Source organism: Cervus elaphus, chromosome 32 (genome assembly GCF_910594005.1).
Source record: "Cervus elaphus chromosome 32, mCerEla1.1, whole genome shotgun sequence".
In the NCBI taxonomy this organism is placed as follows: domain Eukaryota; kingdom Metazoa; phylum Chordata; class Mammalia; order Artiodactyla; family Cervidae; genus Cervus; species Cervus elaphus.
In genome coordinates this window covers 22,280,678-22,295,108 of record NC_057846.1, presented here as the reverse complement: position 1 = coordinate 22,295,108, position 14,431 = coordinate 22,280,678, and the positions used below count along the sequence as shown (strand labels likewise).

Here is a 14,431-nt window from a genome sequence, read left to right as displayed (position 1 = left end):
CCTTTAATAACCCGAGACTCAAAAGAATAGTTGTGGTCCTTGAATATGGGGTGGAAATAAGGAGAAACAGAAATGACTACTAATCATTTAAAATAAAAATCCTGTCCAAGAGAAATACAACATAAACTACTAATACATAAATAACTTCAAATTTTGTAGTAGTCACATTAAAAAGGGATGAAATTAATTTTATTAATATGCTATTTAACCGATGTCCAAAATATTATCAATTCAACATAACTATAAAAGCTACTAATGAAACCTTTTGCCTTAATACTAAGTCTTTCAAAGTCTGGTGTGTATTGTACACTCAGAGCATGTCTCAATCAGGCTAGTCTATTTCAAATGCCATCTATGGTGACTGGCTATTATACTAAACTATGCAGCTCTAAATGATGGTAACTCTGTACCAAAAATTACCATATAAAAATAAATCAGAAAGTCTTCCCACATACTACCTTAGGAAGTTTTTGCATTTGAAATGGCTATGCCTTATCAGTGGCCAAAAAAAAAAAAATGGGAAGAATATCAGCAAAGGCCAACTGCAGAGATTGTATGGATCTCGATGACAGCCTATAGGAGAAATTTCCAGATCTCCTGGAAGAAACCAATGAGGCAACTAACCAAACTATGATCTAGAAGGAGATGGAGAAGTAGGAAGTAAACACTCTGGATGGGAGAGCAAGTAGTGCAAGGGGAGTAGTCTGGAAGCTGGCGTGATCATACAATTACAAGGAAGACTCTCAGAAAGAATGCATGAGTGCTACGTCGCTTCAGTCATGTCCGACTCTTTGCGACCCCATGGACTGTAACCCACCAGGTTCCTCTGTCCACGGGATTCTCCAGGCAAGAATACTGGAGTTGGGTGGCCATGCCCTCCTCGAGGGGATCTTCCCGATCCAGGGACCAAACCCACCAACCTCAGGCCTCCGGCATTGGCGGATGGGTTCTTTACCACTAGCGCCACCAGCAATGATAGACGGCAAAGAAAGGTGATCTAGTCAAAGTGGCAGGTAATAAGAATAATAATAATGCAGTCCCTATTTTTTAGTTAACGGTGGTTCAGGATGCGCAGGACACAAGGCCGGTAAGGATGGGATTCAACCATGCCCAATTACAAAAACGATCAAAAGAGGAACGACAGCCTGGGGCCGAGACGGTGAAACAAAAGTTGATGCTGAGGTTGTGAAGCAATAGCCCGACTTAGGAAAGACATGCCCCCCACCCCGCCCCTCACGGTGCAGAATCTTGCTCCCGGGGCTCAAATGAAGAAGCGCTGCAGTCCTAAAGGCAGACGCTCACCTTCCTCCTCTCCTCCCCACCCCACCCCCTTTAAAGCTGGGGCGTCTTTTCTTTAGCAGGTAAAAGAGAAATGCACTCGCTGATGCTGTAGGAAACCACAGTCCCCCCCACCCAAAAAAAAAAAAAAAACCCAAAACACAGCATATTTAGGCGCTAGCAATGTCCCTCGGCGGTTTCCCCCGGCTCCGAAGGTCTTCCAACCCGGACTCACCCAGGTCGCACCTCCCGGGCCCGCTGCGGCTGTGGCCGGTCACCACCAGCTGGCGGAGGACGAGAGGAAGCAGGCAGAAATGTCACAAAACGCCGCCGGGAGGGGGGTTGCCGTCGTCCCTGCCGCCGCCGCCCCTGCGCCGGGGGCCAGCAAGCTAAACTTCCCAGGACCCACCTGCGCAGGCACAGGAAGCACTTTCCGGACCTGACTGACAGCGCTGTGCACCAATCGCAGCCCCGGAACTGGACGCCGCTCCCGGAAACGTAAGGAAGGGGCTCCCCGTCCTAGAGGAGAAGGAGCTGGGGGGCGGGGAAAGGAGGAGCCAATCGGAGCAGCGGGAAGGAGGAGAGGGCGGGGCTTTTGCGGTCACCGCCCCGCTGCCGCTCCTCCAAGTCCCCCGGCGCCCCGGCGGCCGCGGCCTCCCGGTCCCCCGCCCGCGGCCTCACGGCTCTGCTCACCCCGGGCATCGGGGGCGCGCGACTCTTCTGCCGCGCGAAGCGTGTGTCTCAGCAGCCCAGGGCGCCGGAGAGGGAGCGGCCCCGGCCTCGGGGCCACGGCCCTTGCTTCCTTTTCGTTGTCGCGAAACGCCGTGCGCCCCGTGACCGGGGCGATGGGTGCCAACGAGGACCAGGAGGTGAGTCCGGGCTGGACGCCCCCTCCCCGCGCAGGCGCGGTGCCCGTCTCCGCCCGCTCGTGCCCTTCGCTCCGAAGGCGGCAGTCTGGTTGGAGCAGCCCCAAGTTTGCAGGCGTCCTGCGGGGAGAGGCCCCGGCACGCCTGCCGGGATGGGGGGCCCGCCTCTGCTTTTTCTCCACCACCACCCCCACCCGCCCCGCAGTTTTAGATTTTTGCAAAGCCGGGGATCCGCCCCGCACCCCCAGGTCTCTTGATAATAAGGGCGAGTGTCCTTGGCCCGCAAGCCGGTGCACTTGGTTGGCCTTAAACCCCGGAGTTGTTATTTAGCGCCCGGTTTGGAGTTAGGCTCCTTGGAGTCCCGTCTCCTTTACATCTTAGAATCTGTTGTTGGCCGGCAGAGAAAGTTAATTGAGTTAGTTAGATTTCTGGTGCAGGGAAGTAATGGCCCTAGTGTCTTCTGGCCATATGGCTTGGTAGAAGGAATCATTTATCCACCTGATGTTTTCCAGTAGATACGAAGTCAGTTTTGAGCATCCATGTACTAGGGGAGTTGTATGGTTTACACTCAGGTATTTTCTCATGAAATGCCACTTTGACATTGAATCATATGACCTGAGAGTCGGAAGGGATGCTCCAGGTCATCTCTAGAGGGAGCTTCTAAATGTGTAATGTGTACAGATAAGAAGAACGGTCTACAAACATAAAAGGACAGTCCCAGGGCTGCACAGTGAGTTTGTAGTAAAATCGGGTGTAGAATCCCCATCTCCTAGATAAATAATCCCAATCTCACTCTTCATTTAGAATATACTGCTTGAAAGTTAGCACTTTTATCAGTACATGATAGAAGTAATGGAATCTCGGGGTTGGAAGTTACCTTTAAAGAAGGCCCACAAGCCATGATGTCTAAATGCTACTAAAATACTCTTGCCAGATTAGTTTCTAAGCTAAGGCTTGAACAGTTCTAACTGTGAAGCTGCAGGGTACGGTGTAATGTTTCTCTGTTTGGCCCAGAGACCCCCACCTAGAACCATTTGGGCAATTGTTAGTAAAACTGATGCCTGCTCTGTCTCATATACACTGAATCAAAATTCCTGTGGTGAGAACCAGATCTCCATTTAACAATAAAATGCGGTTCTTCTTTCATAGGGCCGATCTTCAGATGTTTGAAGATCATTTTCCTGCCCAGTTTTTCAGACCTCCTCTTCTCACACTGACTGGTTCCTTTTAGCTTTTCTCCATTTGTTCTTTCTTATTAGGTCTGTCAGTCTAGAATTGTGTTTCTGTGGACATATTATAAGTTTATGTTCTATTTCTCATCCATTTGTACGATTAAACAAAACCCTTTTCTAATCCATTTGTATGATTAAACAAAACCCTTTTAATTCATTTCTTTCAGATGGAACTGGAGGCATTACGCTCTATTTATGAAGGAGATGAAAGTTTCCGGGAATTAAGTCCAGTTTCATTTCAATACAGGGTAAGACCTGGCATGAATAGGAGCACTTACTACTTTGTTGGGAAGCTGTTTTTTAAAATGCTGTTGGTTTTTTTTAATTTAGTGGCTTACATTTACCCTGTCTTTGGATTTGCTGACACATTTAAATGAAAATGAAAACTCATCACCATGACATCAGTTATTTTAAAACTTTGAAAACTTAATTCAGAAGCTTTTTCAAACTAAGATAAATGTGTTTTTATTGTAACAGAAATATAAAACATTAGAAATGGAAGAAACGTTAGAAATTGTGGTTTTTACCTTCTAATCTTATAGATAGCATCTCCGCCCTGACTTCCCAAGTTCCACAGTGATATTGATAAATGTTAGGGTTAAAATCCAGGTCTCTAGGCCAACGCCTAGTTTTCTTTTTACTGCTTTACAACTTAGTCAAGAAAAGTTGATATTTTTGAAGTTCTATATTGTCAACATATGTGAATATTTTTCGCATATGTGAAATGTCAATTTTTCTTTAAAATACAGGTTGCTTATAATTCTTTTTCAGCGTGGAACAGCACCAGTATTTGATTTCATAAACAAATAATATAAACCATTTATCCAAACTGTTAAGTAGTGGCGGGTGGTCGGGGAAGGTTTTTTTGTAAGAGACTTAAAGGTTTATGGTTGTTGACATTGTCACCATTTAAAAGAAATTGAGAAATGGTCCTTATACATGATTGTTATCAACCTCACAAGAAATAAATCCTTTATAGTTATTTCCTTCAGAAACTCCCCTCTCTGCTCCCTTTCAAGTGAGTGCCTCTCGATTCCCTTTCAAGCTCCACAGTCCTCACACCAGCCCACATGAAGAATAGCAGAAACTTCGTGGCCAAAGGTAACAGGGAAGTTAAGCACTAGGCCCTTCTCTTTGCATCCAGTCGCCTCCCCAGACTTCCCCATCCATGGCCCCCCCCAGCCCTAGCGAATGGAAGGGCACCCCGTCCTCCCCCGATGTCTGCACTGACACCAGCAGTTACTCTCTGAGGATGTTGCAGGATACGTGGGGGTCCTGTCGGGTAGACACTGATGGATTTATACGCAGTGAAGCGTGCGTGAGTGTTCATTGTTTTATTCCAGTTTTTCTGTAAAAGCTTTCAAAGTGAAAAGCTGGGGAAAGCAAAAGAAAAAAGATATCTGTAAGCAACTCAGGGCAAATAGGCTGTCGAAAGATATAAGCTTCCAATCATAAGTCCTGGGAATATTGTATACAGCATGGTGACCACAGTTGATAATACCCTATTGTGTAGTTGAAAGTTTCTGGGAGAGTAGATCATAAAAGTTCTCATCATAACAACAAAAAAAACCTGTAACTGTGTGTGTGGATGGATGTTAACTAAAGTCATTGTGGTGATCATTTTGCAGTGTATACAAATGTCAAACCATTATGTCATGCACCTGAAACTAACATAATCTATGTCAATTACACCTCAAAAATAGAATAAATAAAAAAAGAAAAACTTTTTTAAGAGTTGTCCTCTAGGCTAAGGCACTCCTTCCTTATCTCTTTGCCCTTTATTTCTCTGAATTTTACGTTTCATTTTCTAGCTTCTTGGGATTGTGCTAACACCTATCTATTTACATGTTCTTAATGTCTATTATGATTTAGCAATTGGAAAACTGAAGGGAAAGATGAGGTATTTCAAGTGTGTGGATTTTACTTTATCTATTCTCTTCCTGTTCTCCATGGTTGTTGTCTTACCTTTGTCCTCAGAAATCTTTGATGGTATAAAAACTGTACATATAAGACATATAGTTGTTGGGAAAGACTGGAGGCAGGCCGTGGACATCAACAAAAGCTGTTAAAACAGCCTCAGAGTGGGTTAAAAGTCACACACGTTTACACTGCCCTCACCCTCGGCAGGATCTTAGCTCGTCCCCTTGAACTTTTCAAAATAATGACATTTCTTATCTGATCACGAGCTTTGGAAGGGGTCATCATTCTAACGAACATCATTTATTATTCTTTGTAGAACTTTTTACAAGTCTAAGATTCCCCTTTTCTTCAGATAGGTGAAAACGGAGATCCCAAAGCCTTCCTCATAGAGATTTCCTGGACAGAAACCTATCCGCAGACCCCTCCCATCATATCCATGAATGCCTTTTTTAATAACACCATGTGAGTACTGTTTTGTTGTCATTTCAGTCATGGTAACTCCCTCTTTACTCTTCTCTTAGTGGTGTATTTCTTGTGCGTTGCAGATCGTCAGACGTAAAACAGAGCATACTAGCCAAGTTACAGGAGGCGGTGGAAGTCCACCTCGGGACGGCCATGACCTACACGCTGTTTGAATACGCCAAGGACAATAAGGAGCAGTTCATGGAGAACCATCATCCCATTCATTCTGCTGTGAGCAGGGGATTCGGCTTTTGCCACGTTTTGTTTGTTTTGGTTTTATTCTACTAGTGATTCATTTTTACTAGTTATTTATTTATTTATTTAATTGGAAGGAGACTTTGTTTTTGATGGGTTTTTTTTTTTTTAGTTTTATTAATTTATTCGGCTGTGCTGGGCCTTCCTTGCTGCACAGTCTGTTCCCTAGTTGCGGTGCATGGGCTTCTCATCGTGGCGGCTTCTGTTCTCGCGGAGTTCGGGTCTCCGACATCTCCACGTCGGTAGTTGCAGCTCCAGGGCTCTAGAGAAAAGCTCAGTAGTTGTGGTCCACGAGCTTCGCTGCTGCTCCACTGGTGGGATCGTCCCAGATCAGGGGTCAAACCGGTGTCTCCTGCATTGGCAGGCGGATTATTTAACCACTGAGCCACCACGAGAGCCTGGAAGGAGACTTTGTAGTAGATGCAAAATGATAGTTAGAGCTGGACCGAGAGGCAGCTAGAGGAGCAGAGAAGGGCAGTGCCTCCCGCCCTGGGAGCACGACCACGTGGCCCTGAGAATGCTCTCTTCGCTCGTGACTCTAGGCAGGTTTCTTAACCTTGCAATGCTCAGCTTTGTCATCTGTAAGATGGGAGCTATAATAGTAGTTACCTCATAAGATTGTACTCAGAATCAAATGAGTGATATATGCACAACATTTACAGTAATGCTTGGCACCTGGTAAGCATTTTCCGTTTTGTCTGTCTCAAATATTTAAAAATTTTCCTTCATTTTCTCTGGGAACCAGAAGGCTCTAAGTAGCCACATGTGATTTTTCTAAAGACATATTTAAGCTTTCAAATAATAGCACATTAACTGAGTTGTAAAATTACCTGGGCACTTCAGAGCTTTAGGATAATCCTGGTATCAGATCTTCTTTCTCAAGGAACTGGTGATAAGAGTGTAACTAATATTATGTTTTTCAGTGTGAACTTTTAGGAGAGTGAAACCAGTCATGTGCTGAGCTTCCTGACCTGATTAATGAATATAATAATGAAGGATTCTTTTGCTTCACAGACCTAAAATTGTCAGCTCATTTCAGGATGTGGACATATTTAGTGTAATTCGATAAGCTTGAGAAAGAGTCTAAGAATTATTTCTTTTTTTCTAGACATCCATAAGCAATATCATCTCAGTTGAAACCCCTAGCACAGCCCCATCAAGTAAGAAAAAAGATAAAAAGGAACAACTTTCAAAAGCCCAGAAACGTAAGCTGGCAGATAAAACAGGTTTGTGTTATTTTTTTTCTTTTATGACACATTTGACTGCTTTTTGATGTGATATGGGTGCCTAGTAAGTATTCTTTAGATTTAGAAGATTGGTTCTCTGCACTCTTTATTCTTGAACCATTTGGATCAGAGACAGTTTTAGGTCACAAATATGTATTGAAACTATTTACTACTACTTTACCACAAGAGAGGAGCATTTAAGAAGAAGGTGAAGTGGCAAAGCATACATGAGTCTGAATACTGTAGAATATTAGAAGAGTGAGCAAATATGTGTCCTACTGGTACCCTCTCTGACATGTCTGGTATTTTCCTGTTTGTTTACCTTTATGACAGATAAGTATATTGTTGACCTTTTTTTTTGAAACACAGCTTGCATTTGAAATGAAGTCTGGTCTACCATCAGATCATAACACAATAAATAATGGTTTTTTCTGTAGTTGATCTATTTATATAACTCACAAAACAGCACACCGACCCAACTTATTTCATTAAGCAAGGACCTTATATAAAGCAGGGAAGTTGTACACGGGCATCAAACTAATTAATTAGCTTCTCTTCCTGGCATTACCAGCTCACCTCCATCTTTTTCCATGATGTCAGGTTTTGTCTTGAATGGGAAGAGGATAAATAAGAAAGGCAGCACATCTAAAACCTTGCAAGTATTCCCGGGGGAACCGTGCTTTCAGTGCAGAATGATGATAAGCTCTTTTTCCGCCTTAATAATAAATTATTTAAATTTTTAGTCCATTTGTGGTATAGAATAGTATAGAAAAATCTTACTTAAATTTAAATATTACTGATTGATCTTAGCAATAAAGTTACTGTTTTTATGCTCTAGATCACAAAGGAGAACTTCCTCGAGGATGGAACTGGGTTGATGTGGTGAAAGTATGTAACGTTTGTTCTTATCTTCAAAAGATTGTTACAGTTACTGCTGTCAAGTAATGAAATTTATGTCTTCCGTTTTCTCCCCCATCAATCTTTGCATTGGACTGGGATGTCTGTTTCCTTTTTCACATTCAGCATGTAAGTATTTTTGAAATATCCTTCACATTTTTCTCTTCCCTGGCCCCTCAGTTTTAGGATTTCTTTTTTTAAATAGTGGAAAATCTATAGAAGTAAGTTATAACTACAATAAAATGTGACTGTTAATGTAAGACATGACTCTAATTATAGATAATATGGAATTTGAAGGAACAAGTCATGAAAAGGAGTGCTTTGATTTCTTAGTGGAGGTGAAGTAGTTTTTTTAGGACAGACCCCCGAAATCTGGTTGCCCACCATCCTCAAAGAAGTTTTTTTGTTTCTGTTGTGCAGAATTGTTTACTTTCCACTTAGAATTTTCGGCCCACTTCTCTCAGTATTTGCCTTGCATTCCTTGTCAACAGATCCTAACACAGCGAGTTAATGCCCTCCCTATCTGGGAATTTGTGAAATGAGTTTTCATGCCAATTAGTGTCACTGTGCCGTGTGAAGTAATTCCTGTGATCCAAAGTTAGGATCAATGAGGACCCACAAATACGGGTAATTTAAAAGCAGTGTTTTCTTAGTTTATTTTGAAGCCAGCTATTTGGACCTTTTCTGTAGAAACTATTTGAAGCAATTTATGTGGTTCTGAAACCTAGTACACAATCATCTGAGACTGAGGAGCCATGAGCTGCAATTGGAATAAAGAAACTCAGTATAGACAGACCTCGTTTTCCCGCAGTTCACTTTGCTTCATCGATACCATTTTGTACAAATTGAAGGTTTGTGGCAATCTTGCATTGTCAAATGAGGATTTGTATTTTTTAGCAATTAAGTATTTTTTTGATAAAGGCGTGTGCATTGTTCTTATATACATAATGCAACAGTATAGTGTAAACATAACTTATATTCACTGGGAAGCCAGAAAATTTGTGTGACTTGATTTATTGTGATGTTTGCTTTACCATGGTAGTCTAAAACCCAACCCACAAGATTTGAGGTTGACCTTTATTTCTTATCATCTTCTTGGGCAAGAGTCTGACCCTGCAGTTCAAGAGTTGTATCATTTTCAAAATTGTAAGAATTGCCTGGGTAAGGTGATAAATCTTAACATTTTTTCTTACCACAATTTAAAAATTTTAGAATTTATTGTTTGTAAAAAAAAAAACCAAGAATATCATTCATTTTATAAATGGCACCTTTTGTATACTCTTGTTTCCAATTTATTTCTTGGAAAGCTTCAAGGAATTTTTTTTACTTTTTCTGTTGAGATTATGTTATCAAAGAATCCTGTTTAAAATAGCTGAGCCTGAAGTTAAAAAACATTAGTATTTCCACGTGGTGAAATCTTTAGGTGATACAAGTTACCTGAACCCTGTTGCCTGTTCTGTTAACTATAAATGTTGACTTTTGATTTTACGTGGAAAAAGTGAACTCAGATAAGACGATAGCTTAAACTTGTTGAATATTTGTTTTCATCTTTTTTTGTAGTTGAGCAAAACTGGCTCTAAAGACGATGAATAGCCCTTGGAATCCGAGACAAGGGAAGAGCATCCTTTAATAAGTAAACGGGGTTCAAAATCTTTCATTACTCTTTTCTGGTATTGAGGTGGCTTTTTATAAAACAATTGTTTTGTATGTTTCTTATGTAAAAAAAAAATGTTTCAAGTTGAAAGTAAAGGAATCTGGTTGTATTAAATTATTTTCACAAACTTGCCTTAATAAAAGGTGAAAATGTTACTGTTTAGTATAATACTTTATGGAACCAATTATAAACGGACAAATGCAAGGAATTACAAATAATCAATGTCAATTTATGTGATCTTATTCCGGTGGATATGATATTTCTTAAAGGAGTTTTAAGCTCTTTTCAAATTCTTATCCCAATGGAGAATATGAATGAACAATGTGTTCACAGTATGATCTGTATTAATAGGCTTCTCGTCTTTAAGTCTTTGTTCCTTCTTTCTTTTAATTACTGAAGCATAAATTGCTTCAGAGAGATTTAAATACTAGTATTTGAACTTTATATGTAATATTCTTTCTAGGTCCTTTTTATTTTTCAAGGGTGAACTGCTTTTTAAGAAATATATATCTGTTAATATTTCTGATTTGGGTAATGATGTTTGATCCTGAGAGCTTTCAATAATATGTGGAATCAGAGAAAGGAAAAAAAAAAGATCTGCCAAATACTTTGGAAAATATTTGAATAAACGTGCTGGTTCCCATTTAAACCATTTCTCTTTGCTGCATATACCTAGATGGGAGTAAAAGATGCCTTAATATTTAATTTTTATATTGTTAAAGACAGCGGTTTTAATAAATTACTATTTATCCATTGTGTATTTTTAGTTGTTTGGTAACTGAGTTCTTCTAAGTGGTTTCACATAAAACTACATTTTAAGCCTTGTGCATTTTCCAGTACCCAAATGTATGTCTCAGCCCAGGCATCCGTGTACAAATAGACATAGAAGTCTTTCAAATGCTGAACTGTAGTACTTGCTGGATTTTTTTTTTTAAGTCATTAACAGAGGAAACTATTAGTGCAGTTTTAGCAGGAAGTTACTGACATGTATGTGAGATAATATATGCTCCCCAGCTTCAAAAATGCTTAGACTACTGCCGTGGTTTCTTTAAAGGTCATCTGTTGGTCCCTCAAGTTATATCTGTGCAGCTTGAGTCTGAGTTTCTAAAGAAGCATAAACTTTTAAAGACGTTTCCTTAGCAAAAGAGCAGATTGTCGTAGCCGTGGTTTTTGCTAGGTTCACATAGGTGTCAGTTCAATCGCTTGAATTCTAACATAAGCATAACTACAGTGAAGAAGCTCAGTCTCATTTTTAAATGCTGAATCACATTTTTATTGCTTGGATTAATCCAATGGAGACATCTAAATTGAGGACCACTGGAATATGCTAACTTTTGTTTTTGTGTTGTGTGCGTAGTTTCTGTTGTGCCAATTTGCTTGTTTTTTGAAGAAACAGAAATTGCTACATCTGCTAGTAGGAAAAAAATGCTTTGTTTTATGCAGAAGATTCTGAAATTATTCAGGTGTGTCGTGGTTCATAGATTACAAAGAATGATGCTAGTTAAATGCCAGTGAACTATTTTTACTCTTTTTGTATGAAATGTACAAATTCCAGGGGACGATGGTGGCAGCGGTGCGTCTTCCTACCTTACGTAAAACTCTTGAACATCCTCATCAAGGTTGCCATCATCTGGTTAATCCTCCCAGTATATTTTCTCAAAGTCTGTTTACGTAAAATTGTATGGAATAATGTAACAAGCAATAAACCTGAATCACACCCGGTGACATTTCTGTATGTCTTATTTCGCGTCATTTGAGAGAGAACTGTTGGTTTTATAACTGCTCTGACTTACAATGCAAAATATACCATCCAGCTAGAAATGGTGCAAAATGTTGGACCCCACCCCCCAAAAAAAAGGATTTTTTAAATGAGCTGATGAGAGGGTAAGAAATACCCAGCATCTAAAAAGTTACATGCAAGTTGAAAACCTTTAGTTCTCACAGCCTGGGGGGGCCAGAAGACCGGAGATGAAGTCCAGGATCAGCTCAGGGCAGAGAGACACACAGACACCGCACACATGAGGCTGGGACTGGCCCTCGTGGGGCCCCTGGGGAAGAGTTCTCGTCTTGAACGTTGGTTCTGGATGGAGCGGTAAATGTCGGTATACATACATGTGCTCTCCTGCAACTCAGAGCAAGTTGTCTCACTCTTTGGTTTCAGCCTAAATTCCTCCCCGCTGTGGTGGTGGTGGTGGTGGGGTCGCTAAGTCGGGTCTGACTCTTGGAACCCCATAGACCGTAGCCGGCCAGGCTCCTCCATCCATGGGATTTTCCAGGCAAGAATACTGGAGTGGGTTGCCGTTTCCTTCTCCAGGGGATCGTCCCAACCCAGGGATTGAACCCGGGTCTCCTGCACTGCAAGCAGATTCTTTACTGACTGAGCTGCCATCTCAAAAAAAAAAAAAAAAAAAAAAACCCTCAACCCAGGATGGTAAGGAGTGGATAGAACCTCTGGGTAGCTGATAGAGAGGACCACAAATCTACCGTGGAAGGTTGAACCCACCCACAATCCAGACCTCCAAACAGAAGGTCTGTGGAAATAGAACAAGGAGTGTTACCTGGTGGAGATTACCAGGTGATCTATGATTCTGAATTTCAGTGTTTTTGACAAAATAAGGAAGTGATACATAGTCAATTGCAGGGGTCCCCAACCTTCAGGATCTAATACCGGATGATCTGGGGGTGGAGCTGATGTAATGATAATAGAAATAAAATTCACGATACACACCTGCCAGTCCATGGGAAAATTGCCCTCTGTGAAACTATGGACTGGAATGAATTAAAGGAAACACAAATGGATATGACATGTAAGGATATTTTGTGGTGTTTAAGTATTATGTAAAATATATTTCTTAAAGTCAGTAACGGTGAAACAAGTTTGAAAGCCACTGCTGAGAGCATACAAAAGATGAAACAAATTTTACATGAAGGCTGTTAATTTTCAAAAAGACAAAATGAGCCTGCCTTTCAAAGTGCTAAGGATGTTCATTGTTGATTTTTGCCTTATTCCTGAAGGCCAATTAGCCACATTGCAGCGTATAATGGGAGAAGAACAAAACGTTTGATTTAAGAGTAGGGTTTTTTAATGACTTTGTAAATTTGTGATATGAAAATCCTTGCAAGACAATTTTTGCTTATATGAAGAACTGAAGAGAACACCTGAGAGCTAATACCTGAATAAATAATCAGATGAATAATTTTAATAGCTTAAATTTCATATGGATAAGACTGAACATAAGAAAATTAGTTCAGCTTTCCCACCGTTTCTAGAGAAATGATCATTTTCTTCCTGGGTTTTCTATATCAATCCAGCTTCCAAAATAAACCTGAGAGAATTGTTGGTTTTATAACTGCACTGACTTAAAAATGCAAGATGTAACATCCAACTAGGAACGGTGCAAAGTGTTGGACCAAAAAAAAATTTTTTTTAATGAGCTGAAGAGAGAGTAAGAAATACCTAGAGTCTAAAAAGTTAAATGAAAGTTGAAAACTTTTAGTTCCCACTAATTGCTGACAAATGCCATCTGTACCTAGTGATCCAGTGGTTAACACTCTGCACTTGAAGTACCGGGGACCCAGGTTCTTCAATTCCGGGTCAGAGAACTAGATCCCATGTGCCACAGCTAAGACCCAGTGCAGCCAATTTTTTTTTTAAAGCATACTTTGACAAAATAAATTATAATCTGCTTATGAAAGTAAAAGTGAAAGTCCTCGGTCGCGTCCGACTCTTTGCGATCACATAGACTATACAGTCCGTGGAATTCTCCAGGCCAGAATACTGGAGTGGGCAGCCATTCCCTTCTCCAGGGGATCTTCCCAACCCAGGGATTGAACCCAGATCTCCCATATTGCAGGTGGATTCTTTACCGTCTGAGCCAACTATGGTGGTGATAAAACAGACGAAGCATCCCTGCCCCAGCCCGTGTTCCCCTGTTTGTAACTCCTGGCAGCTGGGATGTTTGAAGTGACATTGCACGTTTTTCTGTGTCCTTCTGGACTCTATAAAAGATCTTTTTCTGTGGCTTCCACAAAGATTGGACCTGTTAGGACACTTCTTGACACTTTAAACAACAAACGGTTCTGTATGATCAGTTCTTTCTTCTTTCATAAAAGAGAATGCAAGTTATAAAGTAAGGCATAAACTGTCCCAGTGAGAGAGCGGAGGATACAGATGAGAAACGTCTTGCTTCGTGATTAGGTGGTTAGAAATTAGCCTTGAAAGCTTTCAATGATGACAGCGTTTAGAGCCCAGAGATAAGGAGAAAGGTTTCCCTGTGTGGAATTACAAGGGACCAGCCTTACCACCCCGTGTGTAGATTGAAGAAGCCTATCCTCTAGCGCTTCATTCTGCTGCGACTGCAAAGTGATAATGTGTGTGTTTTGACAGAGCGCAGTCGGTGTCCTGAGTCACTATCCACCTCATTGGTGAAGGAACATACTTAAGACTCAGACCTTGTATCCTGGGAAAATCTGAGTCCCTGTGAGGTTTCAGTGGCAGCAAACTCTTGATTAATTCCTATATGCTTTTACCTGTCTGATTTGAATTCTTAAAATCACACCCTTTTCAAATTCTACCCAATAGAATGATTCTTTTTCAAAGCACAAAAATGAATGAAATTAAGTGAAACCTTTTCCTCTTTC

General features: G+C 41.0%; 2 protein-coding genes across 6 annotated transcripts in view; one reads left to right on the top strand and one right to left on the bottom strand.

The window, feature by feature from the left end:
- TRAPPC11 (trafficking protein particle complex subunit 11) overlaps positions 1 to 1,864 on the bottom strand; it is a 36,190-nt gene extending 34,326 nt beyond the window's left edge. For 2 of the 4 annotated variants that reach the window (XM_043893490.1, XM_043893493.1), the window contains exon 1: positions 1,514 to 1,681. The gene's annotated coding sequence lies outside the window, so the exon portion shown is untranslated. The other 2 variants (XM_043893491.1, XM_043893495.1) reach the window with 2 other exon arrangements.
- Positions 1,865 to 1,907: 43 nt separating this feature from the next.
- RWDD4 (RWD domain containing 4) lies at positions 1,908 to 11,512 on the top strand. 2 transcript variants are annotated; one of them, XM_043893496.1, is made up of 8 exons: positions 1,908 to 2,147; positions 3,544 to 3,624; positions 5,649 to 5,758; positions 5,842 to 5,989; positions 7,122 to 7,239; positions 8,078 to 8,127; positions 8,263 to 8,265; positions 9,697 to 11,512. In XM_043893496.1, exons 1-8 carry the CDS (start codon positions 2,124 to 2,126, stop codon positions 9,727 to 9,729), a joined length of 567 nt encoding a protein of 188 aa, XP_043749431.1. In that variant the 5' UTR covers positions 1,908 to 2,123; the 3' UTR covers positions 9,730 to 11,512. The 2 variants fall into 2 exon arrangements, with proteins under 2 accessions (XP_043749431.1, XP_043749432.1); XM_043893497.1 differs by having other exon boundaries at positions 2,087 to 2,147; positions 5,653 to 5,758.
- The last annotated feature ends 2,919 nt before the right edge of the window (positions 11,513 to 14,431 follow it).

Excerpts from the sequence above, each read along its gene's own strand:
- RWDD4 (XM_043893496.1), top strand. The coding sequence starts at position 2,124 with ATGGGTGCCAACGAGGACCAGGAG. Across the intron at positions 5,759-5,841 it reads GCCTTTTTTAATAACACCAT|ATCGTCAGACGTAAAACAGA; the intron begins GTGAGTACTGTT and ends TGTGCGTTGCAG. Across the intron at positions 7,240-8,077 it reads TAAGCTGGCAGATAAAACAG|ATCACAAAGGAGAACTTCCT; the intron begins GTTTGTGTTATT and ends TTTATGCTCTAG.